Here is a 20,575-nt window from a genome sequence, read left to right on the forward strand (position 1 = left end):
AAAACTCTTAAACTGCAAAAGAAACAGCTATTTAAAGAAACCCCGAATTTCTAGTAAGAGAGATAGAATTGTATTTTTCTTCTTCAGTACACCTTGATGATAACAAATACTGCTGAGTTTGTACTCATTGTGAAACTTCTAAGCAGTAAGTGGAGCTTTGCTGGAGAGACTCTAACCTCATATATGGGAAAGAGACCTTGTGGTAAACGGAGGACTCACAAACACACTAGAGTTTCCTGGATTTCAGATACTTAAAAGTTGGAAATAAAAGCTTCATTTGCTTGCTCCCGGTATATGGGAAAGCATCTCTGAGTTATTCAAAAAGGGGCCCCAAATCTAAGGTTATTGTCAAAGACTTTTACATTTTTTGATTTGTTTCTTATACTGCTCTATCGCTCTATGTCTTAGAAGTAATTCACACTGAATTCAATGCAGCTTACTCCCAGGTAAGTGGGAAAAGGACTGAAGCTTGAACTTCTTATTCAGCTAAAAATGCCTTGTTTCTTTCCCCCCTTTGCCTTTTAAGTGTCTCTCAGATTGATAAAGAACCAAACTGAGCTCCTGCTGCAGGCAGGACAGAGGGCTCTGACCATGGATGAGAGGCCATCAATCCAGACTATGGATTATCCTTTCATAGGGTCAAACTGGAGTCGGAGTTGGATCAATCAATCTTCAAAGACTGGATGCAGACAAGGAAGAAACTGCAAACTTCTAGTAATCTATCTGTATGCTGAGCATCATACATTTTCACCATCTTATTTCTACTTCAAGTATTTAATAAAAATTAAAAAGTCTTGCTATCATTTGGGATGTTCTGGTGGAAGAGCCTTATGTCTCCCAAAATGAACAGCTGACCCACAGAGGAGATCACTATACAGTTATATGAAATAAGCATAGTAAATGCAATTAATTAATTTTTCACAGTGCTGTATCCTACTTCTTAAGACAGCCTTCATTTAATGATTAACAATGACATGCAATATCCAAACAAGTTATGAAAGCTATTTAAAGCTCTTCTCTACTATCCAAAACCTTTACAGACAATTTCTTGCTAAATGCGACGCAATTCAACCATAACTAACCTTGTCAGTTGCATCAAGGTCAGCGCCATGCTCCGCCAAACATTCCACAATATCATGGTAACCTCTAGCCGAGGCTGTCAAGAGTGGAGTTTCCCCTTCCTTATTTTTAACATTCACATTGCAGCCTGCCTTGCAGAGTGCTTTGGCAACAAGGTAGTATCCATGCCAAGCAGCACAGTGCAAAGGAGTTTCTTCTTCCTACAAAATAATTTAGAAAGATTGCTATTAACAAAGCTGACATTATGCTTAAACAACACTTCCAATTTTGACTCCATAAATCTACCGTATTTTTCGCTCTATAACACGCACCCGACCATAACACGCACGTAGTTTTTAGAGGAGGAAAACAAGGGAAAAAAATATTCTAAACGAAACAGTGGATGTATGATTTTTGTGGTTCATGCTGTGGCCACAGACATGTGATCTGATGGTGAACTTGGGGTGACCCAGTGCAAAAATCCTGAGGATCCATGTGGATCCGTGCTTTGTAACCACGTTTTAAGTGGGGAGGGAAGGAAAAGCACTCAAGGGACAAGGAGCACGCGTGGGGTGGGTGGAGAAGGATGCTGCTAATAATGAAGAGGGGTATAAGGGGAGAAGGCTCCTCTCCTCTCCCACTTTGCTCCTTTAAAGCAAGCAGCCTCTGCTTTTCTCCCTCCTCCCCGCTCATCCCCGGCTTAGCGAGCTGAAAAACTTTGCTGCTATGTAGCGAGCTGAGTGGGGAGGAGAGAGGGACAGAGAGCCTGCTTGCTTTAAAGGAACCAACTGGACAGGAGCCGCTTACACTCATGTAAGCGGCTCCTCTCCTCTTCCGCTTTGCTCCTTTAAAGAAGCAGGCTCTCTGTCCCTCTCTCCTCCCCACTCAGTGGCTCTTCTCCCACTTTGCTGTTTCAAAGCAAGCCACGGAGGAGGGAAGGAAGGGGAACCATGGATCCTCTGCTCACGACTGCAGCAGATCCCCCCACCATCCGTAGGCATTCGCTCCATAACACGCACAGACATTTTCCCTTACTTTCTAGGAGGAAAAAAAGTGAGTGTTATGGTGCAAAAAATACGGTAACTCCTAGGCAAATGTTGCAACCCCATTAAAAGGTTATTAACAGGATGTGCTTCGTATTTGTGAATTAGTGCCCTTCAATGCATCAATCAGGCATAGTGGCCCATGCACTGGGGTCGATATCTGAGGAAGCACACACAAGTAGGAGATTTGTGCATAGGCTTCATCCATGCAGATGTCCTTGTCATGGTCTCCAACAGCAGTGTGCTCCAGCTCCCCAATCGACATGCGGCAGACTTGTGAAACTGCAAATTCTATTAGTTTCATATCTATAGATCACAAACAATCCCAAGAGTTAATTCCCCCATCAACAAACACTGAAAAGAATATTATTACTACTACCATGATGATATCACTAGTAATACATGCAGTGAATGTATTACTGGCCTGCCTCAAGGGATACAGGGTAAATCCCACGTAGCACAGCTATGAATGGGATAGGGAAGGGGAACTCTTTATAAAAAAGGGGGGGGGAAGCTTATCATTTATTTGCAGAATTTTTACTTAGGACCAGATAGCCCAACAATCTGTGTGAACACGTGAGACGTCCCAACCATTCTGGAGCAATCACAGTGGGAAACAACTCATAAGGCTGCACTAAATAGAGGAAGTGGAGTTGCAATTTATTAAATCAGCAATGACTATATTTGTGACTGACTGGGTCCCATATGCTTCTCTACCAAGTTGGCAATTGTAAAACATTCACAGAAACATTCAGTGAGAACTAGCCTTAAACAGGCCTTTTCAGTCCAATATTTAGTGTTGGTGATTAGTTGGTGAAGGGCCAAAGTTCAGCAGTAGAGCACGTGGTTTGCATCTTCAGGTAGGCCTGGGAAGGGCTGCTGCATGAAACACTGGGAAGCTGCATGCTGTTACGTAACCTTGCTATATTTATAGTACTGAAATGTGGCTTTTTGGTGTGTTATATTTTGTTTTGCTTTGTTACTATGAAATTATTTTGCAGCTTGTTAGAAATGCATCCCTGTTTCTTTGCTGTAAGCCACCTGGAGCAGGCTTTCTTGTGGAAAAGTGGCAAAATGAATGAATGAATGAATGAATGAATGAATGAATGAAGAAGAAGAGTTTGGACTTGATATCCCGCCTTTCACTCCCCTTCAGGAGTCTCAAAACGGCTAACATTCTCCTTTCCCTTCCTCCCCCACAACAAACACTCTGTGAGGTGAGTGGGGCTGAGAGACTTCACAGAAGTGTGACTGGCCCAAGGTCACCCAGCAGCTGCATGTGGAGGAGCGGAGACGCGAACCCGGTTACCCAGATTACGTGACTACCGCTCTTAACCACTACACCACACTGGAATGAATGACTGTATTTTTTGCTCTATAAGACTCCCTTTTTCCCTCTGAAAAAGTAAAGGGAAATGTGTGTGCGTCTTATGGAGCGAATGCAGACTGCGCAGCTATCCCAGAAGCCAGAACAGCAAGAGGGATTGCTGCTTTCACTGTGCAGTGATCCCTCTTGCTGTTCTGGCTTCTGAGATTCAGAATATATTTTTTCTTGTTTTCCTCCTCCAAAAACACTAGTCTTGTGGTCTGGTGCGTCTTATAGAGCGAAAAATATGGTAAATCTGCTACTAGTACATGCGTAAGCATGGACTGCAGGCCTCATTACATGGTTGTCAGACCCATAGAAACTGGAATGTTAGGCCCACTAATTTCTACTCTAAGTAAAAAACCCACATGGTGATTTCAAGTACTGAATGGGAAGGAATCCTGGTTTTGCTTAGCAGCAGAATAAGGCTTAATCTCTACTACTCACCTTATCTTGAAAATTTGGATTTGAGCCAATGCTACACAAGACTTGAACCACATCAACGTGACCATACCGAGATGCCACATGAAGTGCAGTTTCTCCAGACTGAGAAGAAGACAAAACACACACAAGCGTTATTCTTCATGCCACACTGTGGAATACAGTGGTACCTCGGGTTACATACGCTTCAGGTTACATACGCTTCAGGTTACATACGCTTCAGGTTACAGACTCCGCTAACCCAGAAATAGCGCTTCAGGTTAAGAACTTTGCTTCAGGATGAGAACAGAAATCGTGCAGCGGTGGCAGGAGGCCCCATCAGCTAAAGTGGTGCTTCAGGTTAAGAACAGTTTCAGGTTAAGAACGGACCTCCGGAACGAGTTAAGTTCTTAACCCGAGGTACCACTGTACTCCCACCATCATGGTTCCTATAAATACTGGATGGGAACAATCTATAGAGAGAGGTTTGCCCTTTTCCTCCCATGCCAGTTCAACAGCAGCAATAATATGAATACTACAAATAAACATAAAGGTTCTGCTTTGGAGCTTGTTGTGGGCTACTGCTGGCTGGAAAATAGCTTGGGGTAGCATTACCTACAGGCATCCACACTGACTGCTGAAGAACCCACCCCATCCCAGTGCAGGTCAGCAAATGGCTACCTCTGGCACATACTAACCTTACTCTAACAGAAAACTTCAGGAGTTAGCATAGAACAAGTACTTTAACAGAATCAATGTTATTTAATTTTTAGAAACACTGTAGCCTGCCCTAAACTTGAGCACTGGATGGGTCAGGCTGCATTCACATACACATTTATTTCGGAGTATGTCCCACTGAAAGGGACGCGGGTGGCGCTGTGGTCTAAACCACTGAGCCTCTTGGGCTTGCCAATCAGAAGGTCGGCGGTTCGAATCCCCGTGACGGGGTGCGCTCCCGTTGCTTGGTCCCTGCCAACCTAGCAGTTTGAAAGCACGCCAAAAAGTGCAAGTAGATAAATAGGTACCACTCCGGCGGAAAGGTAAACGGCGTTTTTGTGAGCTGCTCTGGTTTGCCAGAAGCGGCTTTGTCATGCTGGCCACATGACCCGGAAAAACTGTCTGCGGACAAACGTCGGCTCCCTCGGCCTGTAAAGCGAGATGAGCGGCACAACCCCAGAGTCGTCTGCGACTGGACTCAACTGTCGGGGGTCCTTAACCTTTACCTTTCTTAGGTCCCACTGAAGTCAGTGGGGCTTATTTCTGAGTAGAGAAGCTATACGATGGCACCACAAGGCTATCTAAAATAGAAGTTTTAAAATAATGCTCCAACAGATTTAAAAGTTTGCCCTTACCTTGTCTCTAACATCCAAAGGACATTTATTTAGATGGAGGAATTTCAGAGTTTCGACGTGACCATGTCGAGACGCCCAGTAGATTGCATTAGATCCTGCCTGTCCAAAATATTTGATGATGGCAATCAATAAAACCATAAGCAAATTGCAGCAACATATTCCAACATACTTAGGATAATGTTACACGATGAGGAGAATTATCAAGATCTAACAAAGCGACTTTTCCAAAGCGGAAACATTTTGTTTAGCTATTCATTCAAATAAAATGAATTCATATGGGTATTAACTTGCTGATACTAACGAAAGGGTGAGAAATGCAATTGCTCTTTGCCAAATTTAGAATATGACTGGCTGAGCTGCAGGAATGATTGCAATCTATAATCTTCATTTACAACAATGTAAACAAATGTTCAATCTGTTTCCTTCTAAAATGCACTGCAAATAAGTAACACATTTAGATACCAATCTAAACAATTGTCTCACCTTATCTTGGACATCAATACGGGCACCTCGCTTTAGGAATAACTGAAGCATTTGAATATTTCCACATCCAGCAGCAATCAGAAATGGAGGTGTCCCATGCTGCAATGAACAAACTGTTAAAAACTGATCACTTTTCTCAATAATAATAATTTATTATTTATATCCCACCCATCTGGCTGGGTCTCAAGAGATTATGGGAGAGAACAACGTATATATATATATAGCTAGTTGATAGTCTCTGATTTAATTTTTTAACAGACTTTATTATATATGAAGACAAGATTGTAAACCACTTTGATTTTCTAATGATATAGTAGTATATGGATATTTATAAATGTTTTAGCTGATGCAAAATCTGTGTACGAAGAGTAAGCGTCTGCTTTTGAAGAGCGGCGTCAAAATCGCTCTGAAAGTCCAGATACATTTAACAAACACCCCAAAATGCAAAGCAATGAGTTTCTGAGAAAGATTTAGAGTGGGTCTGGTGCACCATGTACAATAGCTCTCTGTATGTAATAAAACCTATAGCTAACATGCAGAGTCTTTATTTTTCATTATTAGGATTATTGCTTTCATAATGTAGTGAGCGACAGCACTGCTAAATTTACCTTTGTGAGCATTGTGTAAGTTGGCATCGTATTTCAAAAAGGATATTGACAAATCATGAAAAACCAATTCACTGGAGAGATGCAAAGACAATGAAAGATTCGGAAGATAAATAATGATTGAAGGATAAAGGCGCTGAGTATTTTAATTATACAGGAAAGCAAGTTTTTCAGCGCTGGAGGTACACTGAAAAGGAAGAGGAACAGCTAACTATGAAAAACCTCATTTTCACAGCAACAACCATCCATTCCACCCACTCATGTAGGCAGCACCAGGAACCTCCCTCCCAGAACCACCCAATGAGAGGCAGGAATGGTAGCGTTTGGATCCCACATGGATTTTTTTCTTTTTTTGGGGGGGGGGGAGGCCTAAACTGCACACAACAGCCGTAGCTTTTCCTTCTTCTCCACTCATCACTGCTGGCAAATCTGGGCAAAGACATCAAGAATGGAAGTAACTGTCTATAGATGTTGTGATATTTTCTCAAAACGGGTGTTAAAAGCTAGGTATCAAGTGGGAGAGATAGCTCCTTGTCCACACATGCAAATAAAAAACCCCAGACAAAACTGTGTCCTCTGTAACCTTCCCAGGAAGATTTTCCTGAATTGATATTGGAATGCTCATGAGTCTTTGGGCTGATCTTTGTTTGTCAGTAAAAATGATAGCTTCTTCTTCTTTAGCTGCTAAATCTATACAGCAACAGCATACCTTATTAGGTTGATTGACATCATAATTGGTCAAAGAGCCCAGAAGGTGCTGGAGACCAGGAACGTTGTCATCATTGATGGCATGAATGATGGCTTTCATTACAAATGAATCTTCCTCGTCCTGATAAATTAACCAGAAAGTAGATGGGAAGGGAAAGACAAGAGAAAAGAAGTTATTAGCTTTGAGAGGGAGGAGGGTATGGAAAGGAAATAAACTCTTCAGCAGCAATATATTGTCATTTCACAGTATGACTGCCATTCCCAATGGGAAACAAGCTGTTATAACATCTGCTTAAATTCTGGAGGTAATTTACTTTCTCTAATAAGAGTCTCCTTTTTTATGCATCAGCACATATCACTGACCCTGATTTAAAAGAGCTCTATTATGCATTTCACAATTCATTTTTTAAAAGCTACATCAACATAAAAACAGGAATAAGAAGCATCTATTTCCCAAGAACAACATCTTAAAGCAGAACAGTGCTATAAATTAGTCCTATCTAGAGTTTATAAGGTTTTAAACCACAGTGGCACGAGGCTATAATTCTACTGGGAGCTGGTTCTGCAACAGTTACGATTACTGATTCAACATTAAAAAATAACAGCACATCAATAAGCAGAGATTTCATTTACAAAAATGTAGAAGTTAGCAAAGTGAGATAAAGAGAGTAAGACAGAAAGACTTGCCACTCTGCAGAATTTTTAATGTCTAAGGACTTTTAATTCTAAGGAAAAAAATGTTTGCATGATACTTATTAAAACTAGTACAGTGGTACCTTGGTTTAAGAACAGCTCTGTTTACGAATGATTTGGTTTACAAACTCTGCAAAACTGGAAGTAATGTCCTGGTTTGCGAACTTTACCTCGGTCTAGGAATGGAATCCGAATGGTGGAAGGGCACCGGTGGTGGGAGGCCTCATTAGGGAAAGAGCGCCATGGTTTAAGAATGGTTTTGGTTTAAGAATGGACTTCCAGAATGGATTAAGTACGTAAACCGAGGTACCACTGTATTTAAGAACACATTTCATAAAGTACAGAATCAAACCTTTAAAAAGAAATCTACAGGATTTATGCACCTCCAAGTGTAAATCAGAAAGACTCAAAACAGATAGCATACCTGCTTTTATGTGAAAGCATAAAAAGGAAGTGTTGCTGGTTTAAACTAAACACGCAATACATTATGATGTCTAAATTAAGAACAGCTGTTGCAACTATGGTTTATTAAAGCAAACCTAAACCAAATATCACAATCTGAGCCTGGCTTGTTTAAAAAAAAACAACATAGTTCAAAGTAACCACACTTTTGCTTAGTGTAGACATGATGAGAATCTAAAGCAAGTTTAAAACCAGGAAGCAAATGCTTCCAGTTTTTGCATTATGGTCACTAAAATATGGTTTAGTCTTAAAACCAAAAACTATGGGTGTTTTACTCAGCAGACCCACTGAAATTAATGGGTCTAACAGTTATGTTTATTAATTTTAATGGGTCTGTTCAAGGACCTGGGAAACCAGGATTCAAATCCTCAGCCATGAAGTTCACTGGGTGACCAACAACTTATTGGGAATGGCACAGAGTCTCTTCTCACATCTCTTGGCCAGCTACACGGTTACACTAAAGCAAATAAGGTGGCGCACCTCTCAACTGTATCACACTGATGGCAGCTCAGACAAGCGGAAGGGGGAGAATCTTCTTACACTTTGGTACCCCAATGTCCGCCAGCCAAGCCACTGCTGTAATTAAGGTGACCTGTACAAAGGAGGGAGACAAAATGCCAGCCCAATTTTCTGTTTGATACCTGCTGTTCCCCTCTATCTACTTGAGAGACTTCTGGCTTGTTTCTAGATTTAACCCATTAGTGGTGCTCAAATAGCACTGCAATGAATTAGCTTCATCCAGAAATATGGAAAGCTGAACTGACTGAGCAAAATTTAGTCATCTATCTTAAATTAGATTACAGGTATTGTCCACATATTGTCTTTTGTCTGTATTTATTGCTCAGTTCCTTGGGATCAATTTGAAACACCTGCAAGGGACATTACAGTTCCAATTACTGCAGTTCAGAAGATGTTATATGCTATGTTAACCCCCATACTCCCAAGTATTTACTTACCAGAGTGTCATCGCTCCTAGCCACGCTCATGTTACTTCTGGACAAAAAGGATCTTGATAATCTTTGGCATAGCGATATTAAGCGCACTGATTGCTTTTGTAAGAGAAGAGACAAATATTTATGTGAAACCATAAAAACTCATTACAGGAAACATTTCTGATACGAGTTCAGTTCCGCAAGAAATACTGCTAAACTGTTAGTAGTTGCATTCAAGCTAAGTCTCTAAAGTCTGTATTTTTATATGGTCCATTTGCCTCAAGATAATAGTATGGTTACACACTCCCTACTTCCCTGAGCATTCCAGGGGTTATGCTCTAAAATATAGTGTCCTATAGATGAAAGAGGCTGCAGACTCACAATGTATCTGCAATATTTGTTCAGCAGGATCGCTACAAAGGGCAGCAAAAAGATTTGCTCCTACATGGATTTTGCAGGAAGGAAGTGCAGACACCCTGACAGTTGTTTCCAGTCCAGGTTAAGTCCTGCTAAAACCTTTATCCCCCCTGCCCTTGTTGTATCCAAACTGAACCGCCAACTCTCTCCATTTCTTCCCACATTACCTTGCAGAACGATCCTCTCAGATCTGATTCCCTATAGACAAATTGCCCATCCAAAATATAAAATAAAACATTGTCGTCTGATGGTGAGTTAGCCAATGGTACCCCCTCCAGATGTTGCTGGACTTCAATTCCCATCAGCCCCAGAAAGCACAGCTGATGGTCCAGGATGACCAACAACTTCTAGAGCAGGCTTCCTCAACCTCGGCCCTCCAGATGTTTTTGGCCTACAACTCCCATGATCCCTAGCTAGCAGGACCAGTGGTCAGGGATGATGGGAATTGTAGTCTCAAAACATCTGGAGGGCTGAGGTTCAGGAAGCCTGTTCTCAAGGATACCATTATAGGCAACTCCCCAGTTGTGTGTGGATTGCGTTTTAGGTCATTGTGCACTTGTGTGAAATCATATGTAATCAGGACACCCATTGAAAAAGCCTGCAAACACCACAATCTGTCCCTGCCTTGCCTCTTTTGGTGACATTTTCAGGTCACTTTTGGGTCTGGAATGATGCAGTCGCACACATATCAGACACACCTAAAATGGTCACTGCCTGTATTTCCCACTGAGGAAAGATCCACTGAGCATCAGTGAATGATTGCTAATAAGCATATTAATAAAACAGGGTTGCCAAGCAGCAACACAACCAATATTACCATGTTAGTACTATGTGGCATATCGTTCTATGTGGCATATGGTTCAATGTGCATTTGGAGAGGCAACTAATTTCTGTCATATGGTGAATATGCCAAGGCATACTGGACATTAAGTATTTGCCACTGAAAACTGATATGGCCAAATAACCTTGGAATGCCTTATTATCACATTAGAAAGTCAGATCTAGGACAAATTTGGGATCTATTATTATAGGGCTGAATTCATCAACAGCCACATCTGCCTTGCATTTGCTGATCTCGTTTCCAAGAAGGAGTTATTTTCTTTGGTTGGACTTATTTGCTAACTCTCTCTCTCTCTACTAACAGTTAGTATCCCCTGATGATAATTATGCACACTGTTCCATATCTCTTTCTTCCAAGTTATCCTACACGTCTCTTTTTCACAGTTTGCAAGAATCTCCTTGCTGCTCTTACTTCCTCCTGCTCTTCTTTCATTTCTCACGATACACTGGAAATACTATCTGCTGCTCAGCTGTAATGCCCCGTACCAATTTCACTCTAAAAGTCTAACAAATATACAAGAAGTTCAGGACTGAACTTAACCAAATCATTTAAGGCCCAGATGAAGCTCTCAATAGCTTTCATGTGTTCATATATACTGGCTAGGTTGACATGCCATGTTAAACTACACTTAATCTTTAACCATTCATTCCCACTTGCTCCTTCTTTACTCCTGGCCCAGTTGTGCTGGGGACAATAAACGAGGATGAGCTGTGGGTACCATCATGCTGCTTGTTCCATGTCAGAGCATAGTTAAGCATTATGATTTCATGTGAGCCGCTGTTACATGTACTTATTCCAAAGCCAAAGAACAATAGTTACTATAAAGTACTGTTAGGTCTTACTTTCCATTTCCTTCGTGCTGCAAACTTCTTGAATTTTTCCATATTCACGGCAGATGCTTTTCTACTAAGTGCTTGAAGGGTATCCTTCGGCTGTGAGAAAATTAAAACAACACTTTGAAATGCTATATCCTTCAGTGAAGAAGCGAAGAAGATATTGCCTTCTACCTGGGCAAAAGGAAGAGGTAAAACTAATATAATAATCTATGCATTGCACACTAACCTTAATCCATGGGTGCTGCAAGCTGTCTTGAATTGTCATTCTCTTCCTTTTAAAGGAGAAAAAAAATATCATTTCATTTATTACTTTTATGGTCTGTATTTCCTTCAAAGGCCTCAAAAAGGCATATACGTACCCCTGTTTTTATTCCTACAACAATTCTGTAAGGTAGGTTAGGCTGAGAAATGATCCCATGGTCAGTTTCATAGATTAGTGGACACTTAAACGTTATGTCTTCCTGGTTCCAGCTGGAGATTCTGAACATTACACCAGACTGGTTCTAACATATTCTTCAGGCGGTTACTTCCACTACATATTTATACAGCACTGAAAACATGCTAGAAGTAACTAATAAATAAGCAAATACAAATTGTATAGAGTGGTGTGGTAAGGGCAGCAATGGGATGCGGGTGGCGCTGTGGGTTAAACCACAGAGCCTAGGACTTGCTGATCAGAAGGTCGGCAGTTCGAATCCCCGTGACAGGGTGAGCTCCCATTGCTCGGTCCCTGCTTCTGCCAACCTGCTCCAGTTCGAAAACACGTTAAAGTGCAAGTAGATAAATAGGTACCGCTCCGGTAGGAAGGTAAACGGCGTTTCCGTGCGCTGATCTGGTTCGCCAGAAGCGGCTTAGTCATGCTGGCCACATGACCCAGAAGCTGTACGCCGGCTCCCTCGGCCAATAAAGTGAGATGAGCGCCGCAACCCCAGAGTCGGACACGAATGGACCTAATGATCAGGGGTCCCTTTACCTTTACCTTAAGGGCAGCAAACGTGACAGCTTGGATCAACAAAACAGTGAAGAACTCCTTCACTTTGAAAGGCATAAGGGTAACTACCAACTAATCCTGTTTGCTTGAATCACAAAATGAATCCTGGAAGAAACTTACTTTGGATCCTTGATTAGTAGTCTTCTTATAAAATCTTTCGCTAAAGCACTGGTGTTACTGAAGAATTCCTCCTCGAAGTCATAGTTCACTGCAGACACATTGGCTAATGTTTCTTGTTTTGTCTCTCCCAGAAACGGCGATGCACCACTCAGACTGCAAAAAATAAGTTCACTCACAATGATATAGTATGACTCCAGGACAAAAAGTTTGGTTCCAGGATTGAGTTTTAAAAGTGATTCTGAAGCTCAGCCCAATAACTTAAACAAGGCCTCCACTATCTTCTCACAGTGACTGCAACTCTCATAATTTACATATTTTCGCTTTTCATCATTTATGCTGACTGCATGGAAAAACACACGCTATTCAAATAAAATAAAATAATGTTCCCACATAGAGGAACATAATAAATCGTAACATTGAAAATAAGGACAGCGACAAATTATGTTTGTAATCAGTAGTTTGAAGCATATATTTGGAAAATTATGTACAACTATCCAAAAAATGGGCCTGGATAGATTAGTAACCTTAACTTTGTGGAGTTGATTTAATAACCAAATGGGTAAAACAAAGTGATTTAGAGTGTTAATACTTACAGAATATACGTTATTACACCAATACTCCTGAAAAAAGAAAGAGTGTCTATCACTATTCAAAAAGACACCAAAAAAATTACAAAACTTTCCAAGTGCAGAAGAATTGTGAACTTACCACATATCTGCCTCAAGGCCCAGCGGTTCATAATTTACTATTTCAGGAGCTAAGAGACAAAGCAGAAGCTTTAGTCTATAGCAGAGCAGTTTCACACGAAACAATATATTTTTTTCAGCTATGAAGTATACATACCACAAGGGTAGGGTCTAGAATGAGCAAATGGAAAAAGCAGACTTTCCAACAGGAATCATCTGTACATTAGTTTACAAGCTGCATTAGTTTACACAAATGCAGATCCACAAACATTTTATCGTTAGTTTATTTTACAATTAATTCTACCACAACCTCACCCCCTTTTAAACTTTTTGTGAAACTGATTCAGACTGTTCTGTAAGATATTTATTCATTATGATCCCCGGTATTTGAAAACAACACATTCCATGTATATACTATTGCCAGAAGTATTCACGTTCCCAAAACATCTGCTGTGTATTGTATCCAGGGCTGATTTTGAAGACTGTCCAGAAACTTCAGCTGGCCAGGATCATCAAACCAGAACTAAAAATTGCCACATTTGTATCTGGAGAGATGTCAAAGTTTTTAACTAATAAAACTATATACATTAGTTTGGGACTGTCTGCTTCCATAGGAATCTGTGCATCAGATTTGGGAATGACCTGCCTTCAGTGATTAGGTGGAGAGTAGAAACATCCTGGAGGGGGTGCTATTTTCTCAGGAGGAGGAAAAGGTCAGAGGAGCTTTGGATCAAGTTTACTGTGCGATCGGCAAATGCCTACCCCAAAGTAAGGCAATGTCATTCCACTAAACTGATTTCCTTCTCTCCTTTTGCCACTGCTATTTTACTGCTACTTTGCCTGTGGTTTTGTTAGGGATTTTAGTTACAAAGCAATCAGGTAAACACAAAATTGCGATTTTATTTTTAAAGTATTGTTTTAAGTTGTTTTTACCATCTTATCCACCTTACAAGCTTTATATTGAAAGGTAGGACATAAACCTTTCAAATTAATATTTTCTGCCTGGACTTTCTATACTCTCTCTCTCTATATATAGTATAGAAAGTCCAGGCAGAAAATCATGACTTCCACATACAGAAAGGAAAGGGTGTTAAATTTGCAAATATTCAAATTCAAAGTAGTTTGAATGCAGGTAAATATTATCTACCTAGAAACAGTGTTCAAGAGGATGGGCAACATTTAAAGAGAACTTGTAAAGACTGAACACATGTAATGATCACCACTGCTCACATATGAAATGTAGCCCTAAGCAATAGTGACATGTACATATCAAACTGCCTAATAATAATGTGTTTGGCACTCTGAGAGGCTTATGTTTTTCCTAACATATAAAACACTACCACCCACTCTCGTACCATTTTCTTCTTTTATTTCTGCTTGATGAACATGTACATGTTCAACATTATTTCTCTGTTAATCTCTCTTCCACTTGCTATTGTCTCCTGTTTTGCTCTCTTAACATACGGAAACATACAAGCCCCAGAAGTCTGTTTTTAATGTTTTCCTGACTGTTCCTAGTCATATAAGTCACTTTAACTCCTTTGGTCTTGTATGCAAGGTTTTTGTGTGGTTATCTTTGTTTATTATCTTTATGACATTTTTTTTCTTGAGTTAATTTTAGAAATATTCCTTCTCCTCCTGCTGTTCAATAACACCCCCCCCAATTATTCAAATGCCTGGTGTCTTTGCTTTATGTTAACCTGAAGATTTTCCCTTTATCACAGCCCTTGTTCTATGCTCTCCCCATTTTCTTATTTCAATATGGAAACAACTTTGCTTTATATGGTTTATTTATACAATGCTTCCTTCTGCCTTCCTTCCCTATACTCCACAGTAGGAATGTTCTACATTGTTATTGGTATTTCAACATATTTTCCAAGTCATTATGGAGTCTATTTTAAAAACTTGCATTAGTTCCCAACAGTTTCCTCCCCCATGTGGACTATTTTTAGTGCCTGGAAGGAACTTAAAATAAAACATCCATTTTTTCCTTCTCACTGTCTTTGCTTTATATGTTGCTACATGCAAAGAGATAAATGAACACTCTTTTATGCATTAAATTAACAGCTATTCCTTTTATTCAATCTATGCACTTTTGTCAACAGCTTTTCCTTTCCACAGAATTTCTATTTTTGCATTAACACTCATCCACCTTGCTTAAATTCCTATATATTTTTTTTCTAATATGAACCATTTGCTGGTCTCTGAACTTTTCTTTTTCAATTACAAGTGTCTTGTTTCCTTCCTCCTTTAGTGGCACAATGTTTTTCATCTGTGTTCTTTTTATAATTTGGTTATCTCTCACTTTTTCTGTATTTGTTTACCTTCCCTTTGACTATTGCCTATCAGGCTACTATATTTCCCCCTTCAGTCTCAGGAACTGGCCTGTAGCTCAGTCTGCACCCTTTTCACATATTCTAAAATGGATGCGAGAATTTTTTTTTTAAAGAGATGTATATATTCCACACATGCTTTAGAACAGGGGTGTCAAACTCAAATTCATCGGGGGGCCGCATCAGCAGCCTGGCCACCCCCAAAGGGCCGGCTGCACCCGCAGCACCATGTGTCCACTCTTCATCATCACAAATTATTGTCACCTCATTCAACCACCACTGTCTCCTGTAATAATGCAAGCAACAACTGGCTCTGAAAGCAGAAACAGTCAGAACAATGGCAAGCAGACATTCAAATGCACAGGCTGGCCACTGCGGACACCGCAAATTCCCACAGGTTCCCCCCCTTCCCCCGGGAGCAAAACTCCAGAAACAACAAGTGAACTAGGCAAGAACCTGCCTCCTCCCCCCGCCCCCCACCCCCAAACCAGTCGCCTCAAGATCTCTCCTCCTCACCCCGCCCAACAGTAGGGCCAGCCCAAAATGCATCCCCGCCAGGCTCCTCTCCGCTCCCGATTCCACCGCCAGGCCTCTGCACCTCGGGGCCCCCGAGGGAAGCAGCAGACACACAGCCCGTCCCTCTCCCTGCCCGCTGCGGAACAGCTCGGCCCCTCGGACCAAAGCAGGAACACGGAAGCCGCCCAAGCTGCGAGCAGCTTCAACTGCAACCCCTGGCAGGCGCTCCGAAGCCAATGTGGCGGCTGCAGCTGCCCGCCGTTTCCCCGGAGGGAGATGGAGCGCGCGCCCAGCGACCCCTCCCCTCCTCCTCCTCCTCCTCCTCGCCGCCCGCCAGCTGGGCCGGTGGCTGGGAGGGAGCGGGGGAGGGGCCGGGGCGGGTGTGGGGAGGGGAGGGGAGGGGGCAGGACCGCCCGCCGCAGTCACTCCGCCGCCACACGCCCCAGTCCCGGGAGGGAGAGGGGAAAAGAAGGCGCTGCTCCGGCGGAGGGACACAGCGCGCCGTACAAAAACCGCGCCGCGCAGCCTCACATCCACAGCACCCCTGGCGAAGCCCAACCGGAGCCCAGCCTCCTCCCACCCCGCCACTCCCGCGCACCCGCCAGCCTCGGCGGCTGCGCCGGGCACCCGGTCAGGCCCGCGTCCCGGAGCTCGGCCGGTGAGCCCGCGCGGCCGATCCTCGCGTTGGAGGAGGGGGGCGGGCCGCAGCGCAGCTGGATCGCCGACCCTCCCCGGGGACAGCTGGCCAGGACCGGCGGTCTCCCCCACCTGCCCTCCCCCACCCCATCCACAGCTGCCCGCGCCGCGGGGTCCGCTCGGATGTCCCAAGAGGGGGGTGGGGGCGGGAAGGAAGCCCCGACCCGCGCCCTCGCCCCCGATCCCCCCCGCCCAACCCAAATCCTCAACCCTAACTCAGCCACCCACGCGCCCTCCTCCCAACTCCGGGGCCCGTTGCAGCCCTCGCCTCCCCTCCGCAGCAAAAGGAAGGGAGGGGAATAAAAACCCGGGGCTGCGGCCAGCTCCTGCGCCCCAGAGAAGCTGCCCGCCCGGAACCAGAACACAAGTAGATATTCAAATGCACAAGGGCCACACGATGAGGTCTGGCGGGCCGGATTCGGCCCGCGGGCCTTGTGTTTGACACCCGTGCTTTAGAACAACTAGAATAAAAACAATAAACCAGCATACAACCAACTAAAGAACAAATAAGCAAAAAATGAGCAGCAGCAGCCAGACAGTTATACTAAAAAAAGCTTTGGACAAATTTATTTTTATTCAATAAAATTTATATAGCACTTCATGGTAGCAAAACATCCAAATGGTTTACAAGAATAATAGAATTATAGAATTGTAGAGTTGGAAGGGACCACAAGGATCCTCTAGTCCAGGGGTCAGCAAACTTTTTCAGCAGGGGGCCGGTTCGTTGTCCCTCAGACCTTGTGGGGGGCCAGACTATATTTTTGGGGGGGAAATGAATGAATTCCTATGCCCCACAAATAACCCAGATATGCATTTTAAATAAAAGCACACATTCTAGCAATGTAAAAAAAACCAGGCAGGCCCCACAAATAACCTAGAGATGCATTTTAAATAAAAGGACACATTCTACTCTACTCATAAGGCCGGATCCAGACCCCTGCCCTTAGTTTGCCTAGCCATGCTCTAGTCCAGGGGTCTGCAACGGAGGAATCTTTTGCTCAGTCTCACAACCTTGAGAGTCTCACGCTCTCTACTGACTGAGCTGTATTAAAAGTCCAATAAAAACAGTTACAAACAATAACATTGAAATATATTTAAAATCAAGAGTAAAAAAGAGTAAAAACATCAACATGTCTGAATAAGCATGCCTAAGCAAAAATGTCTTAAGCGTTTCAAATTTATCCATTTAAAATGGGTGCCAGGATACCATCAATGCTGATCAGATGTCATTAAAAGCTTAGGACATTTCCTGGGAAGCTGCAATAAACGTGCAAGGCGAACATACCTAGAGAGAGAGAGAGAGTTCCATAATTTGGGCACCACCACTGAAATGGACCTCTCTCTCTGGTAGCCACCCTTCCAATCTCAAAAACTAAAGGAACCAAGATTTTAGTTGATGGTTATCTGGTAGAAAAGAGTCTCCCAGATACCCTGATTCCAAGCCATTTAGGTTTTTAAAGGCCAAAACCAGCACCTTGAATTGAACTCAACAATGAACGAGCAGCTAGTGAAGTTCTCCATACCACTGAAGTATTCTTGTGGTGCTGACTCAATCCTGCTACCATGCTCTAAACTAGCTGTAATTTCTGGATGTTCTTCCAGAGCGGCCCCATGTCTAACACATGACACCAAACCTGGATGTTTTTGGAGAATGGGTACAAGAAACATAGGCCACATGAGTATCCCTGCAAAGCAGGGGCAAGCAGAACTCAGAGAATGGAGACCTGATTCTCATGAAGCTCAACCCCATCCAGAATAGGCTGAATACCACTTTCCTGGATTGATAAATCATTCATCACCACCACTGTCTTTATCTGGATTGAGCTTCTATTTGTTAGCTCTCATCCAGCCCATTACTGATTCCAGATACTAGCTGATACCATGCAAACACCTGGGTCAGATATAAAAGAGAAACAGAGCTGGGTGTCATCAGCAGATTCCTGTAAACCTCTCTTGATATTTCTTTTGATGAGTAAGTAGGATATACTGTATTTTTCGCACCATAGGACGCACTTTTTCTCTCCTAAAAAGCAAGGGAAAATGTGTGAGTGTCCTATGGAGCGAATGCAGGGGGGAGGCAGTCGGGAAAAGCCCCCAAGAGCCGCACACAAGTTCCCTGCGCTCCTGCGGGCTTTTCCTCAGGAGGGAGAAGGGAATGACTGGCCGCATCAGTTGCTTCTCCCACCTCCCAGAAAAGCCAGGAGAAGCCGCGATCTCTTTAAAGGGGTTGTGCGGCTTCTGCGGGCTTTTGCGAGAGGTGAGGGAATCCCCCCACCTCCCAGGAAAGCCAGGAGAAGCCGTGCAGCCCTTTTAAAGTGTGCGCAGCTTCTGCCGGTTTTGCGAAAGGTGAGGGAATCCCCCCAGCTCCCAGAAAAGCCAGGAAAGCCCTGTGCAGCGTCTCCCAGCAAGGAGAGGCTGCACGGGGCTATGGATTCTTTAGCCCCATGCAGCCTTTCCCGGGAGGGAGAGGCTGCACGGGGCTAAAGGGGAAGCCAAAACAGCGAGCGGGATCCATCCCACCCCCTGCCTTGGCTTGCTCCATAGCTGCGCGCAACCCCTCTGGCAAGGAGAGGCTGCACGGGGCTAAAGGGGAAGCCAAAACAGCGAGCGGGATCCATTCCGCCCCCTGCCTTGGATTGTGCCATAGCCGTGCGCAACCCCTCCAGCAGGGAGAGGCTGCACGGGGCTATGGATCCTTTAGCCCTGCGCAGCGTCTCCTGGCAAGGAGAGGCTGCACGGGGCTAAAGGGGAAGCCAAAACAGCTAGCGGGATCCATCCTGCTCACTGCCTTGGATTGTGCCATAGCCGCGCGCAACCCCTCCGGCAGGGAGAGGTTGTGCGCAGCCTGTACGCTGCTCTTTGGGGCTGGGGGGGAAATTTTTTTCCCTTGATTTCCACCCCTAAAAACTGGGTGCGCCCTATGGTCCGGTGCGCCCTATGGTGCGAAAAATACAGCAAATATTTTTAAATAAATGAAAGGTCTCCCATCTGGCACCAGGAATGAGCTCCAGGTTACCAGGCGTTTGCAAATGGGTAGAACTGTTTCTTATTTTCGGTTTTGAAGTCAGGCCATCCATCTGTCACAAATTTCTAAGATTGGCATACAGGGACAGGAGGGCTGGAAAAAGGTGTGTGAACTTGTAATGTATGTTCCTTTATTTGCAGGGCAAATGGGAAACTGGGAGAAGTACACACTACAGTATCGTCCTAGGTAAATTCTTTGGCTGTGCAATCTGGACAGGTCGTGCTTGCCCATCCGCTGCCCCTGTTCTCAGCACAGAAAGTACAGGCGAAAGACTAAGTAGACTGAAGTTTCCAGCTCATGTGGGAAATGGAGGTCAGTTCTGCTTTGGCTATATGAACCAGTCCACTTCAGCACTGTCATGCAAACACACCACAACAGCTAAATAGGGAAGTACAATACTCACCAACAAATTCAGGCGTCCCAAAAATGTTCTTAAACTCATTACTAAAGTCTATTTTATGCGCTAAGCCAAAGTCAATGATCTTGATACGAGGCTTTGGTACATTTCTATCCAGCAGCATTATGTTCTCAGGCTTTGAAGAAAAAAAGATTGGTTGCGTGTGAGCAGTTGCAAAACACAGGAACAATTTGGAAAAATAATCTCTTCCTGACAAGTACTCAAACTCATATGCTCTAAGCATCACACTCAACGGAAATGGCCCTGTGGCTGTGAAAACACATTGGTTCCTCACACTGAATCCTGACTTGACATAGGGTTCCCAGATGATGATTTATTATATCCATACATCATAATATAATGGTGGGTCCTTCGCACAGAAGAGCTGCAAGACTCCAATTTGTTCTTTTCAAAATCAGGAGTATTCCTAAGTGCTTAAAATAATTGAGGCAGGGACCCGTAAAACACACATTTGCACATGCAAATGTAATAATATTTGTATATACAAATGCAAGTTTGGAAATAAACTTCACAGCAGCAAGCTAATTTATTTCTCATCCAAATGACCCTAAATAAAATAAATTCTTCAATTAA

General features: G+C 43.2%; 1 protein-coding gene across 2 annotated transcripts in view; it reads right to left on the reverse strand.

The window, feature by feature from the left end:
• DAPK1 (death associated protein kinase 1) overlaps positions 1–20,575 on the reverse strand; it is a 79,540-nt gene that overhangs the window by 22,124 nt on the left and 36,841 nt on the right. For both annotated transcript variants that reach the window (XM_082241495.1, XM_082241494.1), the window contains exons 5-16: positions 19,988–20,117; positions 13,037–13,085; positions 12,922–12,948; positions 12,329–12,481; positions 11,444–11,489; positions 11,224–11,313; positions 9,148–9,240; positions 7,038–7,157; positions 5,724–5,822; positions 5,241–5,339; positions 3,916–4,014; positions 1,083–1,280 (exon numbers count right to left, since the gene is read on the reverse strand). In XM_082241495.1, coding sequence (XP_082097621.1) covers positions 1,083–1,280; positions 3,916–4,014; positions 5,241–5,339; positions 5,724–5,822; positions 7,038–7,157; positions 9,148–9,240; positions 11,224–11,313; positions 11,444–11,489; positions 12,329–12,481; positions 12,922–12,948; positions 13,037–13,085; positions 19,988–20,117 — 1,203 coding nt within the window. The remainder of the gene's footprint in view (positions 1–1,082; positions 1,281–3,915; positions 4,015–5,240; positions 5,340–5,723; positions 5,823–7,037; positions 7,158–9,147; positions 9,241–11,223; positions 11,314–11,443; positions 11,490–12,328; positions 12,482–12,921; positions 12,949–13,036; positions 13,086–19,987; positions 20,118–20,575) is intronic.

The sequence above is a fragment of the Podarcis vaucheri genome, assembly GCF_965113315.1.
Source record: "Podarcis vaucheri genome assembly, chromosome: 11".
NCBI lineage: Eukaryota > Metazoa > Chordata > Lepidosauria > Squamata > Lacertidae > Podarcis > Podarcis vaucheri.